This window comes from Condylura cristata, unplaced genomic scaffold, assembly GCF_000260355.1.
Source record: "Condylura cristata isolate star-nosed mole 26May11 unplaced genomic scaffold, ConCri1.0 scaffold00017, whole genome shotgun sequence".
Classification (NCBI taxonomy): domain Eukaryota; kingdom Metazoa; phylum Chordata; class Mammalia; order Eulipotyphla; family Talpidae; genus Condylura; species Condylura cristata.
The window spans coordinates 37,871,950-37,890,477 of NW_004567118.1; the positions used below are offsets into that span (position 1 = coordinate 37,871,950).

At 39.9% G+C, this 18,528-nt stretch overlaps 1 protein-coding gene across 1 annotated transcript in view; it reads left to right on the plus strand.

Moving 5' to 3' along the window:
- Nucleotides 1-8,077: 8,077 nt before the first annotated feature.
- ATAD5 (ATPase family, AAA domain containing 5) overlaps nucleotides 8,078-18,528 on the plus strand; it is a 38,942-nt gene continuing 28,491 nt past the window's right edge. Inside the window, exons 1-3 of the mRNA XM_004684878.2 lie at nucleotides 8,078-8,143; nucleotides 11,874-13,756; nucleotides 14,381-14,489. Of these exons, the coding sequence (XP_004684935.1) occupies nucleotides 8,078-8,143; nucleotides 11,874-13,756; nucleotides 14,381-14,489 (2,058 nt within the window). The remainder of the gene's footprint in view (nucleotides 8,144-11,873; nucleotides 13,757-14,380; nucleotides 14,490-18,528) is intronic.

An 18,528-nucleotide genomic window follows, 5' to 3' on the forward strand; every position in this document is an offset into this window, starting at 1 on the left:
AGAAAGAAATCTCAAACTTAGAGAAAAGCTGCAAATACAGTGCAAAAATAATTTTTATGAACATTTTGCAAGAAAAGAACCAACATCCTGCAAGTATAGTCTCCTACAAACCCACAATGCAACCATTAAAAACAGGAATTTAACATGATACTTTATTACCGTCTAATCTTCCATTCAAGTTTAATCAGTTGTCATATGATGCCCTGTATAGCAAGAAGATTCAGTTGCCTTGACTTATCATATCTCCTGACACTCTCTAATTCATAAGTCAGAAATTTAATATTCTCTTCTCTGCTCCCATGTTTCAATTTCACATTGGTATTCTGGCATTTCTTCCTCAATCCTGAAGGAGGAAGGTAGGAAATGGGTATAGGCAGTCAGTAAGGAGCAGAGTACCCTAACCCATAAGTCCATTTATAAGCCTGATTAAAAAACACTCCATTGAAGGGCCCTCCCTGGTGGCACAGCGGGTTAAAGCACTAACTAAAGCCACTTCAGCATGAGTTCGATTCCTGCCCTGGAAGTGACCCACAAGGCACAGCAGACCTCTCCTGACCTACATACTGCTCCCCTCAGCAGTGTACTTCATCAGTCAGCCTGTTCTGCTCCCCAGTCTGTCTCTGGTGAATCCTCTCAGCATCCCTAAGCCTTTGACCTATACCCCAGTTCTGTATGCATAAAAAAATAAATCTTTTAAAAAAGAAAGAAAAGAAACACTCCATTAGAACTAGAAGGGCACCCTTCCTCCCTCCTCCCTAGGTCCATTTACCAGTCTGATTGGAGAGTTCAGAACACCAATACTACACAATGCTACAGCAACTGACCAAGGTAGTTTTAGGAAGGTGGGAAAACTCAGTAGCCTGAAAGGACCCTGTGGTAGACCTACATAGCCTACCTAGGAGCTGCCTGTGGGCCCAGCCAATCAGCAAGAGACACAAAACCACAGACACACCCAATAACCAAATCCCCACTGCTTGCTCACTATACCTATATAAGCACCTGCTTCTGGCATCCTCAGTGGCTCCCACATTGGAACCCCTCTCTGTTCTTCCTACCTACCTATTAATAAAACTCTTGATTTTCTGTGACTTTGATCTGAACATTGAATTCTTTCATTGACAAAGACAAGAGCTGGGGGCCTCAGACTCCAACGCTGCTCCTAAAAGTCCCAATTCAACCCCTCACTCCTAACTCAGTCCAAACCTCCCCATAGCCAACTTCACTCTTCGCAATTGCCTCTTCAGTCATTTCTCTCAATTCTGTACCCCAGGCACCTCAGGGGAAGACTCAGTAAATGATAAATGTATATACAGAAGCTTAGAAGCTGGTTTGGAGACAACACTGCTGGTGAGGAAGTGAAGGCAAAAATTTCTCTCCATTGGTATGTTGGGGAGGGACCAGGCCCTTATTTAATACATTTTGTTTTTGTCAGTCTTCCTTGAGCTTATCTTGCCTCCTGGTTTGTTCAGAATGTCTCTAAATATTTTTGTTAAGTTTTTACATAATTCAGTTATACCTCCTGTCTCCCTAGTTTTCCTGTTTGTGCTTTTCTTTTGTATCCTTTAAGATATCTTCAGCTGCAAATTCCAGAAAGCCTACTCAAAGTGCCTCAAACAATAAAGAACATTCATTGCTGAACATAACTGAAAAAAACTTTAGGGTTAATTTGATTAGAAGGTCAGCTTCGAGGGGCTCCCTGGGTTAAATCTTAGCATTATCACACTATGTCTGACACTTGAGTTGGATCCCCAGCCAGGGAGTTAACCCACATATGGCACAGCAGACCACACCCATGTCCTATTCCCCAGTTTGTCTACAAAATAAATATATAAATATTTAAAACAAACAAACAAAGTACAGACTTCCCAACTTTCCTCTCTGTCACTTTACCATTATCATATTTTTAGGCTGTTTAATCATATGCCTGCTGGGAGGAGTGGGAGGACTCGTCCCTTGACCTGTATCAATGGTATAAACATGTTTATCTCCCAGTGGCACCCAGAAGATAGATTTGCTAGTTTTCTTGGCCTCAACTAGGTCAAATGCCCTTAGCACCAATAATTGACTGTAGCCAGGAGGTAGGATTAGTAGATTGGTTTAGGAGAATCTAAAGTGAAATTCACTTTTCCCAAGTATGTGGGCCTAGTCAGGAAGTGTGCAAACCAGAATAACAGAGATGGTTAACAAGAAAAGGAGAAAATGACATCATTCACTTTTTCTCTATGGACTGATTATAGTGTGTTGTTGCAAGAAAGCACTGAAGTGAGTTAGGAGTCTTGAAGAAAACACTGTAATTTTGTAAATATCTCTGAGCTTCTCAGCCTATAAATTGATAAAAATACACATTTATTTACAAAATGTTTAAAGAGCACAAGTTATGTGTCTGACTGTATACGAAGTGTTGGGAATGAAAACAGGAGTTGCCTTCAGAGTCCTAGGTCTTTCTAATATGATGCAATGAGTGTAAAAAGTGGAAGCACAGACTTGCCACCTAAGCCAGCTCAAGACAGAGTAGAAGAAGGCAAAGCTTCTCTGAGAAGGTGAACCTTGTGTTGTCTTGAGACTTTTCTTGTTTGCTGTTGGCTCTCCTGCCTTACTCACTCCAAATAACAACAAAGGAATTAAAAACTGGATTAAAAGCAAGTAGAATGGAAGCACAAAAGAACACTAGAAAGTTCCACAGAATTTAGGAAGATGGAAAAATGAGTAGCAATTGCTCAATCAGTTGATGGAAGTTACTTCCTAAACTGCAAAGAGAACCATTCTGAGTTGTTCCTCTGCACCCACTAAGACTCCTGAGAAATGCAGGCTAGGAAGCCACAGATACATCCTTTCAAAATTTCTAGTCACTTTAAAAAACTGTAACCTCTGTCTGAATATTTCTTTTTTTCTTTTTTAAAGATTTATTTATTTATGCATATACGAACTGGGGGGAGGGGGGGTTGAAAGGCTTCACCAGAGAGTGACAGAATGGAGAGCAGAACAGGCAGACTGATGAAGTACATGCTGAGGGAAGTGGTGGACAGGTCAGGAGAACTCTGTGGAGCCATGTGGGTCACCTCCTTGGTCAGGGATCCAACTTGTGCTGAGGTGGTTGAGGCTTGCTTCAGTGTTATGATCTAACCTGTTGTGCCACCAGGCATGGCCTTTGTCATTTTTATTACATGTATCGTCCAACTAGAATATAAACCATTAAGAGGATCTAGACTTGGGGCCTCCCTGGACGGGTTAAAGACAAGCTATGGCCAGCCACTGTAACATGAGTTGGTTCCCCATACGGGAAATTAACCTCTCACCCTCCCCCACACCTCTGGCCTATACTCTAGTTCTTATATATGCCTGCCCCAGTTCTTGCATGCATAAAGAAACAAATCTTTTTTTAAAAAAGAGGTTACAGATTTTTATCTATTTGATTTCAGTTGCTTTGCATTTGACTGGCCTGTGTCAGGCACTGAATAGTATTTATGGGATGGCTGTAAGGCTGGATGGGTGAGTGCATGGCTAGATGAACACACAGTCTGTGTGAGGTTTAGAACTGAATAAAGGAGGTATCAGTTCGCATTAGTTTGATTTTCTAGGCTCATTGTCTTAGTACATGCATTTAGCTAATTGCACCCTTTTTATTCCACCCAACAGCAAGAGACAATACTCCTGCCTCAAAGAGACTGGAGAAGAAATTGAATGATCCCAGAGAAACAACCTCCACCTATTAACATTGGGAGTTCCTCAATGAAAGTAGCAACTCATTTCATATTTTCAGTAGAGCCCACTGATTTCCACCTATGCTGAAAACCTTCAATCAGCTTTAACAATTTTAACAATAAATTGCATAAAGTACACAATTTGGTTAACTTTAACTTAAGTAGAAACCCATGGAATCATCACCATATCTAGGTTAATCAATATTTCTTCCAAAGTTCCTTCTAATCCACTTCTTTAACTCCTGAGCTCAGGCAATAATTTAACAGATTTCTTTTATTTTTTAAAGATTTATTTATTTAAGCATACAGAACTGGGGTACAGGTCAGAGGTGCAGGGGCTGTGAGACAAAGTGGGGAGCAGAATAGGCAGATCCATGAACTACACTGCTGAGGGGAGCAGGAGAGGTCTGCCATGTCCTGTGGGTCACCTCCCGGGGCGGGATCGAACTCATGCTGAAGCGGCTTTAGCTTCCTAGTGCTATGCTTTAACCCGCTGCATCACCACAAAGGACCAATAATTGAATTCATTTCTATCATTACAGAGTAGTTTGCACTCACTCAACTTTTACTTTAATGCAATCATACAATGTGTACTTTATTTTCATCTGGTTTCATTCACTCAGCATAAATTATATTGTTATATTAGTAGTATATTTCTTTGCAATTCATGGTGTGGTTGTATCAAAATGTGTCATTTACTTACCAGTGGATGGGTTCCTTTCTAATTTTTAACTATTACACAAATAGAACTACTTGTACATTTGTATACAATAATTACAACATAACTATATGGGGAAGGTAGGAAGAAAGGAAGGATGGGAAGGCTTTATAAGAAAATTAGTTCTTTAACCCCTATTATAGACATTAATTAACACTGTTTTAAATTGTTCAGCCAAGAAATAACTATACAGTCAAATCATTATGCTATATATTTTAAATTTATACAGTGCTTATGTCAATAACACCTCAATAGAAGTGGGAAAAATAACCATATTAGCATATATAATATTAAAAAATAAAGAATTTTATTGTAATACGTGGCATTTTAAAAGTGACTACTTCTGGGAAATAGAACTGAAGTATGAAAATAGAAATCAACTGTTTCTTGATGTTTTGTAATTCTCTTTGACATTTTTAACCAAAAAGAGATATTATTATTATTATTTTTTAAAGATTTATTTATTTATTCATATGGAACTGGGGTACAGGCCAGAGATGTGGAAGGTGAGAGGATTCACCAGAGACAGAGTGGGGAGCAGAACAGGTAGATTGACGAAGCACACTGCTGAGGGGAGCAGTGGGCGGGTCAGGAGAAGTCTGCCATGCCATGTGGATCTCCTCCGGGGCAAGCGGGATTCAAACTCATGCGATAGTGGCTTTAGCTTCTTAGTGCTGTGCTTTAACCCACTGCGCCACCAGGGAGGGCCAGAGATATTATTTTGATAAATAACAGTAATTGTTAAAAGTCAAAGTTTGCCAGAGGGGGAAGCTAATCTGAAATGAATGTGTGCATTATAAATATTGAATTGCTATAAATGTGAGAAATCATTTAACTTAAAAGTGGTAAATGCTATGAGCTCCTAAATAACAGTCATGTAAAACACAAACTGAAATAAACCAGCACAAATATTTAACATTTTAATTATATTTTAATGCTTGGAAATAAAGAAGAATAAAAAAAATACTAGAGACATCTCTGCTATCCAGCAATCCCCTTTTAGGTGTGAATTTTTTTTTAAGATTTTATTTATTTATCTATACAAAATCTGGTGTGTTTTCTAGAAAAACATTACATATGTCCAATTTTTTCTAGAAAAAACATTACATGTGTTAATTTTTTTTAGAAAAAAATTACATGTGTTCAAGAAGACATGCGCAGGAATGGTCACTGATTCATTTTTTGAATTACAGAAGACTGGAGACAACCTAAATATTCCTTGGAATAAATAAATAAAATGTGATGCCTATATATGGAGGATTAAAATTTGATCCCAATATTAAAAGTAAAAACACTTAAAAACATTCAATGAAGAAAAAAAATGTGATGAATAAATGAATAGAATGTTCAGGGATGAAAGGGAATGAATTAGATCTACAATGAATTAAATCTATTCTATATCAAGAATAATTCTGAAAACAATGGGTAAAAAAAGCTAACTACTGGGCTCTCCCTGGTGGCGCAGCGGGTTAAAGCACTGCACTAAGAAGCAAGCACTGCACTGAGAAGCTTAAGCCACTTCCCCATGAGTTCGATACCCGCCTGCCCAGGAGGAGCTCCACATGGCGAGGCAGATCTCTCCTGGCGCGCCCGCTGCTCCCCTCAGCAGTGTACTTCTGTGATCTGCCTGTTCTGCTCCCCACTCTGTCTCTGGTGAATCCTCTCACTCTCCGCATCTCTGGCCTGTACCCCAGTTCTGTATGAATAAGTAAATCTTAAAAAAAAAAAAAAAAGCTAACTACTGAGTGATATCACAGTGTTACTTTTTATGTAAGTAGAAGCAAAAGGGAAGATTTTTCTCTGGCTGCACCTATGTATGTAAAAGTGTTTAAGAGGGGCCCTCCCTGGTGGTGTAATAACCCAACTTAACCCAACGCAGCACTGTGAAGCTCTCTATGAAGCACTATGAAGCCACTACAGCCCCAGTTGGATCCCCATCCAGGGAGCTGACCCACATGGCATGGCAGACCTCTCCTGTGTGGCCCGCTGCTCCCCTCAGCAGTGTACTTCATTGATCTGCCTGTTCTGCTCCCCGCTCTGTCTCTGGTGAATCCTCTCACTTCCCTTCCCCCACAACCCTGTTCTGTACCCCTGTAAATAAATAAATAAATCTTTTTAAAAAAACGTGTTTAAGAAACTGTAGTTGCTATCCACCGAGTGGCAAACAGTGCCTACTGCTTGGACAAAGTGGAAGAAGACCAAGTGGGGAGAGATGGGCGAAGAAGACCAACAGGCAGAGGAGTGGAAGTAAAAAGACACTCAGTTTATTCTGCAATTTTCTCATTTATTTTTCTGTCCTCCTCCCTTTCCCTGTCCGCTTCTCACTTCTAGAAAATGTCTTACATTACAGAGTGAAAAAGTTCTGAAAAGAGAAAAAGCGGTCCAAACAACAAAACAGTAATAAACTTTGAAGACTAAGGGTATTGCAGTCTCTCTTCCTGTAAAACCTTATCCACACCTAACAATTTTCAAGAAAATTACTAGTCATTTCTTTAGAGAAATTTGTACCCCTTATATTGTCAACACTAAGTACCACAAAGATGGATATAGTCAACAGCTACAACCAGCTTGTATAGCCCGCCTGAACGGGCAGATTCTCGTTATTATTTACTGTCTCCTTTTACCTGCTGTGCTGAGGTTCTCACATACAGTATGGTCAAAACTATGTGCTCAAACAAAATAAACACACTCCGTATTGTCGTAGTTACAATTTTAATGTAAAAAAGTCAAGGCTAAAAAAAAGCCGGCTTACAGGAAGTATGAAATTATGACTTCTACAATGAACTGCTAGTTCCCCGCGATGACTTGAACAATAGCCAAGCAGCTGAGGTGATAACCTTGGGCGTTCAGCCAGCCGCTCTCCTAGCACAACTCCAGGAGAAGAAAAACCTCCTTAGTTCAACTGAAAGTATAAAAATCGAACTCTCAGACCCTCAAAAGAGATACCTCGCTTGCCAAAATGTTAACATTTTATTTTGAGAGGGAGCAATAAAATAGCTACTTACTTACAGTGTTTTTCAAATGTCCACTTTGGAAAAAAGGTCAAGTTGGGCCGCTAAAAGTCTAGGATTGCAATTCTACCCCCAACTTTTACAGTAGTGAAGTTACGACTCATCGGTGAAACTGGCGCGGGAAGTTCGAACCTCCTAAACCCTTGCTCATTTTGAATTTTACGGTTCGGAGACTCAGGCGCCGGCAGGTTCGCTGAAGTATTTTGAGCCTCTCGGCTTACCGTCCGCGCAGCCCCGAGAAGTTACCTTAGGCCCCGCCCCCTGCGCGCGGGACGGCGCGAAAACCCAATTGACAAGAACTTCCTCCGAAGCCCGCGGGTCGGATTTGCGTTCGGCTTGCTCTCTGTGCGGGAACCCCAGTCCGGAGCGCACTGCCTGGAGCGCCCACCTCGGCGACACCCCGCGCTCACCGGCCCACCCCAGCGTCTTCACTGCCCGCGCTTTCTCGCCGCCTCTTCCCGCTTTCGACTGGGTTGGGCTGGGCCCAGCCTTCGCGACCGCTTGGGGCGGGTGGGCGCCGGGGACTCAAACACAGACCTGCGGCCCAGCGCCTAGCTCCTGTAGGAGCCGGCCCCTCCATGGCCTCCAGGCAGGCCGGGCCGGACCCCGCCAGGTCCTAGGAGCTGGGATTCTGGGAAGCCGGGAGCATGGTGGGGGTCTTGTCCATGGCGGCGGCAGCTGCTCCCCCACCCGTGGAGGACTACCAGGTTGAGGTGAGGTGAAGTATCTCTATCTGTTGGGAGGTGGGGATGGGTGAAATGTGACCCCGACTTTGCATCCTTGAGGGGGGGAAAGGGACGTGTTGACAATGTGTACAACGATTGCTGGCATATGTCTCTTTAAAGTACTGTGATAGGTCCTGGCAGATGCAGGGATTGTGAGACGGTTGAGGGATCAGGTAAGTCTGGCCTTAAGATACTGTGACCAGTTTCTGGATTCCGAAAAGTTGGTAGAACACAATGTTTTGGATTTCTAAAATGTCATGGAAGATCCCAGGGTCACGTCTTGGTTCGTGATAAGGAACCACGGAACTTTAACGTTGAACAGGGTCTTTTAAGGTCATCCATCAACCTGTTGTGGGAACACCACTTTGTCACTATAGGAATCAAACGAGGTACTTCATTTAATATTTTTTATTATAATAGTTTACTTTTACATCATTTTGTGCCCTTTTTCATCTCAGTTGTAATCCCCTTGGGCTTCCCATCACCAATTCACCCGTTTGCCATCACCATAGTCTTGTGCACCTCCGCTCCCCATTTTTGAACCCATTCCCCACTCCACCCCCGTAAAATGTCTCTGGTATATAGTTGTTTGTTATTATTATTTTTCCCGTTGGTCTTTTATGCCCCTGCTATGAATGAAACCATCCGGTATTTTTCCTTTTCTTTCTGGCTAATTTCACTAAGCATGCTCCCTTCCAGCGCTATCCATGTTGCTGCAAAAGGCATGTGTTTATATTTTTTGATTGCTAAGTGATATTCCATTATGTATATGTGCCACATCTTTTTAATCCAGTCATCTACTTTTGGGCATTTGGCAAACCAGGTACTTTTAAAAGAAGATTAGTTTCTCACTACTCAAGAGCTTACTGTACTGTAGTTAGGAATCCCAGCATGTCATGCTGTTATTCTTATGTGTTCATCAAATTTCACTGAAATGCACGAAGCAGTCATAAAGAAATTCTGATACCATGAAGCAGTGGAGTAGCATCTTAGACAGTTGCTGCCATAAATTTTCACCTTTGATCTCAAACTAGAGTTCTGATTGACATCCACATCGTGGTATCTTTGAAGTAAGGCAAGATATTTGTTTATTTATTTAACTGATCCTCTTTTTTTCTCAGAATGGAGTAACGTTTATCTGTTAGCTAGTAATTGTTACTGTGAATATTGATAACTTTTTGTTAAGTCAGACAGTTGCTAGACTTGTCTTAGTGTGAAGGACTTTTGTACCTGAGCTAACACAGTTCTTGATTTTTATGTGGTCATTTTTTTTTCCTTTTTAAATTTAAATTTCGCTGGCCCAACCACTCCATCACCATCAGCACTCAGTTTTGTGATCAGTTTTAACAATATTTCCATCACAGCTTCTGTTTTTGGTGTGCTGTTTAGATAGCTTATTTCATTAGAATGATGATGCTTACTGTCTAGTTTGGTTAAGGGTAAGATCCTTGTACACCTTGTAACATCAGCCTTTAAAGAGATTTTATTATCTGCAATCCACAGATAAGAGGTTAAAGAGTAAGTAAGTTAAATGTGTTATACAAAGTAAATTACAAAGTTAAAATTTGCTTAATGTTCCTTGTTAGTAGGTGTCTAGGCTAGTACTTGAACTTAGATCTGTACACTGCTGAGGGAGCAGCAGGTGAGACAGGAGAGGTCTGCCATATCATGTGGGTCACCTCCGTGACCAGGGATCAAACTTGCACTGAAGATGCTGTGGCTTGCTTGCAGTTCTGTGTCCTAACCTTTTGCAGCACCAGGGAGGGCCCACTATAGTGGCCTCGAAGCTTTTATTGAAGTATAATATACAGAGAATAAAGCATACAAATTTTAAATGTATAACTCAATGTGACATTGAAATTTGAAGTTTAACTTAAAATTTTTTTAACACAGTAGTCTCCCCTTATCTGTGGAGGATTTGTTCTAAAAACCCTAGTGAATATATGAAAGAAAGTATAGCACTAAACCCTATATATTACTATGCGTTTTCCTTTACATACATACATATGATTAAGTTTAATTTATAAATTAGGCACAGTGATAGATAAACAATAAATAATAAAATAGAACAATTATAACTGTACCTTAAGAAAAGTTATATGAGTATGGCTTCTCAAAATATATAAATGAATAATATTTTTGGACCACAGTAGACCGTGTACAACCAAAACCACTGAAAGTTAAGCCTTGGGAAAGTGAGGAAGGGGTGACTACTGCATTTAATATTGGTCACTTAAAGGACCCTTCTTTTTTTTCCAATCAATTTACATACAGTATTTTTTTTAATTTTTATTCCCCTTTTTTTTATTTTACAACAGTTTATTTTTACATCATTTTGTACATTTTTTTTTCCATCTCAATTGTAATCCCCGTGGGTTTCCCATCACCAAGTCACCCGTGTACCATCACCATAATCCCGAGCACGTCCCTCCCCACCTCAAGCCCCCCGCCGTTTTTGATCCCATTCCCCACGCCACCCCCGCAAAATGTCTCTGGTATATGGTTGTTCATTATTTTTGTTATTTTCTCGCCTGGTCCATTATACTCCTGCTATGAGTGAAACCATCCGGTATTTTTCTTTCTCTTTCTGGCTTATCTCACTGAGCATGATCTTTTCCAGCTCCATCCAAGTTGCTGCAAAAGACATGTGTTTCTCTTTTTTGGTTGCTGAGTAATATTCCATTGCATATATGTGCCACATCTTTTTAATCCAGTCATCTACTTTTGGGCTTCCATGTTTTTCCAATTGTAAATAAAGCAGCAAGGTATCTTTTTCAATCAGTGCTTTTGTGTCTTTTGGGTAGATACCTAGGAGTGGGATTGCTGGATCGTAGGGAAGCTCCATGTTTAGCAGTTTGAAGAACCTCCAAACAGTTTTCCATAGTGGTTGTACTAGTTGTCATTCCCACCAGCAGTGCAGGAGAGTTCCTTTTTCTCCACATCCTCAACAACATTTGTTGTTGCTAGTTGTTTGAAGATGTGCAGTTCTCACTGGGGTGAGGTGGTATCTCATTGTGGTTTTAATTTGCATCTCCCTTATTACGAGTGACGTTGAACATTTTTTCATATGTTTGTGGGCCATCTGTATTTCCTCTTTGGAGAATTGTCTTTTTAGCTCTTCTGCCCACTTTTTGATGGGGTTGTTTACTTTATTTTTGTTGAGTTTCCTTAGCTCTCTGTATATTTTTGTGATCAGTCCTTTATCACTACTTTTGTGTGAGAAAATGTTTTCCCAATTAGTGGGCTATCTGTTTTTTGTAATGTCTCTTTTGCCGTACAGAAGCTCTTTAACTTGATATAGTCCCATCTATTTATCTTTGCCTTCACTATTGTGGTGTTCGGTGCTCTGTCTTTAAGGATGTCACTGAAGTGTATGTTGTGTAGTGTTTGACCCATCTTTGCTTCTAGGTATTTTATGGTTTCCGTTCTTATGTCTAGGTCTTTAATCCACTTCAAGTTGATTTTTGTGACTGGAGTGAGGCGTGATCTAGTTTCATTTTTTTGCATGTAGCTTCCCAGTTTTCCCAGCACCACTTGCTAAACAGATTTTCTTTGTTCCATTGTACCTTCTTTGCTCCTTTGTCAAAAATTAGGTGTCCATAAACTTGTGGGTTTATATCTGGGTTTTCTATTCGAATCCACTGGTCTACATACAGTATTTTTATTTAATAGTGATGTTTCATTTTGCTTGAAGTGCCTTTTTTTTTTAAATTGACAGGTATGCAAAAAGAGGAGGAAAGATGATGACAGATCTTCCTGTAAAACAATTACAAAATATTTATCACCTGTAGCGAAGACTGGGGACAGGGTTTTTTCGCCACCAAAATCCAGTAATATTCTGAGTTATTTTAGAAAGACTTCTCCCACAGATGAGAAGACTCGGTCAGCAAGAGAGTGCAAGACAAAATCATCTGCACCATTGCCTGCTGACAGTGGCAAAGACTGTAAAACATCTTTGGAACTGTTTTCAAGTGTGGATCTTAAGAAGACAAGAAAGAGAGTTAATTTATCTCATCGACTAAATAATATTAAGACTGAAAGTGATTCTATAATTGAAATTAGTAGTGATGATAGCAAAGAAGATTCTAGTTTAAATAGTGATTTTATGGAAAGTAGTACTTCTCTTTTACTTAACAAAAAACATGTAGAGTTACTTGCAGAAAGTGTTCAAGATATCAAAAACCAATCAAGCTCTGTAACCTCCAAAAAATGTTCTAAGAAAGGAAATACTAGACAAGGAGCCACAAAAAGTGATTGCAAAAATTTGAGAAAAAGAAAGCACAGAGATGTAATAGATCTATCTGAAAGTTTGCCTGTGGCAGAGGAACTTAATTTTAAAAAAGATGGCCAAGATAAACAGATGCCTTCCCTAACTCATGAAAGGGAGAGTACTGCAAATGATGAAAACTCTAAAGATAATATAACAAAGGCTTCCCAGTTAAAAGATGGCACAGTAACTGTCTCATACGAGGACTTTTTAAAAAGTCACAAGGAAAATAAAATGGAACAGAAAGCAGATTCTACAATGTCACTTTGTATTCCTTCTGAAACTGTTGAAGATACAGTCAAAAGTGGTTATATAAATGATACAGAGACCTGTGAACTTTCCCAACAGGTACGCTTTAAGACAGTTACTGTTCTTGCACAGGTTCACCCTATCCCCCCAAAAAAGGTAGGGCGAATACCCTCAATTTTCTTGAAACAAAAGCAGTTGGAAATGGAAAATAGTCTGTCTGATCCTGAGAATGAACAGACAGTTCAGAAGAGAAAATCTAACGTCGTTATACAGGAGGAAGAATTAGAATTGGCAGTGTTGGAAGCTGGAACTTCTGAAGCTGTAAAACCAAAATGTACTCTAGAAGAAAGGCAACAGTTTATGAAAGCATTTAGACAGCCAGTGTCAGATCCAGTTAAAATTGGAGCAAAAAAATCTTCTGATAAGCAGAAAGAGCTCATTGAGAAATCCTTAAATGAGGAAGAAAGAGAAGATCCTAAAAACATTATAGAAAATTCTAATATCACAATGATTTCAAATGATGGCAATTCACAGTCACACAGTGATAAAGGAATATTTCCTAAGAAGAGAAGTAAAAAGATGAAGGAAAAGGACAAGAAACTATTAGATACTGCTGTTACTTCAAGTAAAAATAGAGGGGGAAAGACTCAAAAGAAAGAAGCAATTCTTTCCCTTAAAGGTAAACAAAATCAAAATAAGCTTAGGATGACTTTAAGGCAAAAGAAAACAGAAGTTTTAAAAAACACAATATTTAACAGTGAAAGTGTTATTTGTGAAGATAAAGCAAATGATGGTTCTCTGAAGATTTCCTCTCTGTGTAAGAATAAATCTTCAAGAAAAACCAGCATGCCACTTAAAGATAAAGCTATACAGACTAAAGCTAATGCTGAAGACAATGTGGTAAATGTTTCCACACCCAAATCAACCAGAAGATCTGTAAGAAGTAGCAGCACACCTAGCACAGTAATCATAAGAGGTGCTGATTCAGAAGACACACAAGATGGTTGTCCAGTGAAGGCAGAAAAACATAGCTTATATACAGCGGAACTAATAACAATATCTTCTGATTCAGAGAGCCCTATTAGGTAAAGTTTTGCTTTTGTTCTAAAGTTCTATTCTGTTCATATTACTTGGGAAGGGAAATACTTCAAGCATTGGAAAGTATTTTTCTACAACTGTCAATTTATAAGAAAAAACAGGGTTTCAAAAATGCGTGTTTTCCACCTTTCATTTAAAGTCAGGCATAACTTCAGAAGAGTTTTGGATGTATTTTAGATGAGTATTAAACTAATTCATCACAGTTGCTAATCAGGAAAACTAGCCTTCAAATATGAATTCTGTATTTATCAAATATTAGATTGAAGAATAAATTTTAGAACTTTATATTTTGGGTAAACTGAGCCATATATACTATGTGGTATTTATATTTATGTGTGCTGGTTTTTGCTAATATAAGTGTAATGTTGTGGGCTAATTATCTGTAAAACTTAGATTTCTAAAAGAAAACAATTGATACTTCCTAAAAGCTTAACATTGAGTTTGTCTTACTTCTGGATCAGTTGTGTGATACTAATGGGAGGTGTTTTATTTATTTTTCTACTTTAGTAATGTCCAGAAGTTGGAGTCGTAGTTGGTTCTTTGTTGTATTTAGTTTAAATTTTTATGGTTCAAATCATGAAAATTTTCTGAATATCTTCTTTTTCCCCCAGAATGAAGTTCACCAGGATTAGTACTCCCAAAAAGTCCAAGAAAAATATTAAGAAAAGATCTGAGAAATCTGAATCTGCTGATGGGGATTTCACTTTTCAGACTAGGAAGGTAATTGCTATAATAGATAGTCTAGTAAATAGTTTTCTGTTTTCTAAAACAACACCTACTGTTGCAAGTAATATCCAAAGGGAGATTTTGTTTTTTCATAAATTGGTTGTATTATCAGTGTAACCCTATATTATTTTTCACTATTATTCCTTTAGTTTATTAAGATGTCAAGGCATAGTTTATTGTGAGATGAAAGCAATTAATAAAGAATTATAAAGTAAATTACCAGAACAATTTACCTAGAAAAGCCTACTTAGTTACTTTCTAGGATTTTTATATGGCAACTTAGAGATTATAATTTTTTCGTTACAGATTTTTTTTTAAAGACTTATTTTATTTATGCATACAGAACTGGGGTACAGGCCAGAGGTGCAGGGGTGGTGAGAGGCGTCACCAGAGGGGGGAGCGAGCAGGCAGATTGACGAAGTACACTGCTGAGTGGAGCAGTGGGCAGGCCAGGAGAGGTCTGCCATGCCATGTGGACCACCTCCTGGAACAGGGATCGAACTCATACTGAAGTGGATTTAGCTTCTTAGTGCTGTGTTTTAATCTGCTGCACTACCAGAGAGGGACTTGTTACAGAATTTTTTAATAAAAAATGTATTTATTTATGCATACAAGAACTGGGGTACAGGCTAGAGGTGTGGGGGTGAGAGGATTTACCAAAGCCAGTGTTGGGAGCAGAACTGGCAGATTGACTGAAATACACTGAGGGGAGTAATATGGTGAGATAGGAGAGGTCTACGGTGCCATGTGGGTCACCTCCCTGGCCGGGGATCAACTTTGTGATATAGCAGCCGTGGCTAGCTTCATAGTGCTGTGCTTTAACCTAACATACCACCAGGGAGAGCCCTGCAATTCCCTCTTTTTGACAACCAAAAATGTCACCCAGTATTGCCAAATATCACATAGAAGGGAAAAAATATCATCCTTAGTTGGAAACTGTTATTCTGAAGGAAGTGGTAGTACAATTGCTTTTGTAAAAATAAGTTACTTGTGGGTCCTTCCTGGTGGCACAAGGGATTGGAGCGCAGCACTGCAAAGCTGGCCACAGCCACTTCAGTGCGAGTTTAATCCTGGCCCAGGAGGTGATCCACATGGCACAGCAGACCTCTCTTGTCTTGCTGACTGTTCCCCTCAGCAGTGTACTTTGTCAATCTGCCTGTTCTGCTCCCACTCTGTCTCTTATGAACCCTCTGACTACCCCTGCACCTCTGGCCTATACCCCAATTCTTATGCATAAATAAATAAATCTTAAAAAAATAAAGCTATTTGTTCTTATAGAGAATTGATTCTCGCCAATGTAAGTAGGTATAGGTATGTGAGGTTCTTTTCTTTAAAGGTTTATTTTTATTTATGCATATAAGAACTGGAGTATAAACCGGGGTAGGGGGTTCTCCCTGGTGGTGCAACAGGTTGGGACGCTACTGCAGGCTGGCCACAGCCGCTTCAGTGCACGTTCAATCCCAGGCCCTGGAGGTGATCTACATAGCATGACAGACCTTTCCTGACCTGCCCGCTGCTCCCCTCAGCAGTGTACTTTGTCGATCTGCCTGTTCTGCTCCCCACTCTGTCTCTGGTGAATCCTCTCACCGCCCCTGCACCCTCTGGCCTATATCCTAGTTCTGTATGCTTAGATAAATAAATCTAAACTGGAGTAGGATGATTGTGAGAGGGTTTACCAGAGACAGAGTGGGGAACAGAACAGGAAGATCTACTGAAATATACTGCTGAGGGTAGCAGTGGAAGAGACTGGAAAGGTCTGCTACACCATGTGGGTCAGCTCCCTGATAAAACTTGTGCTGTTGTTGCTGGTGGTAGCTTGGTATCACTGAGACTTTAACCCCTGCACCACAAGGAGGTCCCATTATGGTGAATTTTGAAAAAGTCATCAAGATGATTCTGATACAGTCCTTGGTGAAAACAGCTACTGACAGTTAAGGTTGTCTTGTTTTTATTTAATTGCTATCTTTTGATAGTTTGAAAGTCTCTGAGATGAAGGTTATCCCATATATTTTATTTATTTGTTACTATTTTTTGTTGTTGTTAAAGATTTATTTATACATACAGAACTGGGGTACAGGCCAGAGGTGCACAGCAGGTAAAAGGACTCATCAGAGTCAGAGTGGGAAGCAAACAGGCAGGTTGATGAAGCATACTGTAGAGGGGAGCGGCGGGTGAGATAGGAGCGATCTGCTCTGCACCATGTGGATCACCTCCAGGGCAGAAATCAAATTCCCAGCTTCGCAGTGCTGCGCTCCTATCCCTAGCACCACCAGAGAGGGCCCTATTTTAGTTATTTATTTAAAATATTTATTTATGCATACAGAAATGGGGTACAGGCCAGAGGTACAGGGGCAGTGAGAGGAATCACCAGATACAGAGTGGGGAGCAGAACAGGCATACTGGCAAAGTACACGGCTGAGGGGAGCAACGGGTGAGACAGCAGAGGTCTGCTGTGCCATGTGGATCACCTCTGGGGCAGGGATCGAACCTTCACTGAAGCAGCCATGGCTTATCTTCGCAGTGCAGTGCTCCAGCCCACCAGAGAGGGCCTATACCATATATCTTATTCTACTTAGTTTAACTTTAGAGAATAACCAACTTTTCCCCCCCAGCTGTACCTTGCCTGGTATGGGCCATGTACTGTGTAGCATTATCACTCAGTAATCAATTTTACAGCAAGATAAAACAAATGTAACCAAATTGGAGGCCTTACCTAAATTTTTTTCCATCAGTTATTTTATTACATACCATTGATCTGTCAATGAACCTCTTACTACAAAAGCCATTGTGTTTTGATAACTTATCCAGGCTTGCTTATTAGTTCTAGGTCTGTTATAGATTGTCCCTGTTTTTATGAGAATGAGGGTAAAACCGCATATATATATTTTTTTAAAGATTTATTTATTTGTTCATACAGAACTGGGGTACAGGCCAGAGGTTCAGGGGCGGCGAGAGGCTTCACCAGAGACAGAGTGGGAAGCAGAACAGGCAGATCGACAAAGTACACTGCTTAGGGGAGCAGCGGGCGGGTCAGGAGAGATCTGCCGCGCCATGTGGTCACCTCCAGGACAGGCAGGAATTGAACTCATGCGGGAGTGGCTTTAGCTTCTCAGTGCTGTGCTTTAACCCTCTGCGCCACCAGGGAGGGCCAAAACCGCATATTTTTAACAGCTCTTGGAACAGAGAAGTGTACTGGAATTACTTTCAGAATAGCTTTAATTTCTTTTTTTCATGCAATGAATAGTTACTAAATACATGACTTCATGCTAGGCTTTGGAGATAGAGCTCAAACAAGATGCGTATAAACTCAACTCAGATTAGGTAGTTTAGGTAAATAAATAAGCAATTGAAAATATGTTATAAGAGTTGTAATAAAGTAAGTAGTGAGTGTCTGGGAGTACATGCTGTACTCAGCTTCTCAGAAGTGATAAAATAGGGACCTAAAATGTTCGAGATTGTTTTCTAAGCATACGACACAGTGTGTGTAAAGATCTTGAAATAAAGAGATAAGAAATAAGGGAGCCTCCCTGGTGGGAGATGGGGTTAATTCTCAGCTCTAGCATGAGCTTGATCCTCAGACAGGGAGGTGATCCACATGGCTCAGCAGACCTCTCCTGTCTTGCCCACTGCTCCTCTCAACAGTGTATTTCAGTCAAACTGCCTGTTCTACTCCCCATTTTATCTCTAGTGAATCTTCCCAACATCCCCCTCCTGCACCTTTGGCCTGTACCCCAGTTTTTGTACATATAAATAAGTAAATACAATAAATCCTTAAAAAAGGAAAGATAAGGAGTTAAATGTAGTTTATTAAAGAATTTAGATTTTAATATAAACCATTTTAAATAGGAGGAATAATAACCAGATTCGAGTTTTGGAACTATTATTGTGAAAGCACTGAGAAAAATAGATTAAAGTGGGCAGATTTGGAGATGTGATTGTGTTCTTAATGAAGGTGGTGAAAAGTGGAGAGGTGATTTTGGACATAAAACTGAGAAGACTTGATGAAGATCTGAATGTGGGAGAAAGGCAGAAG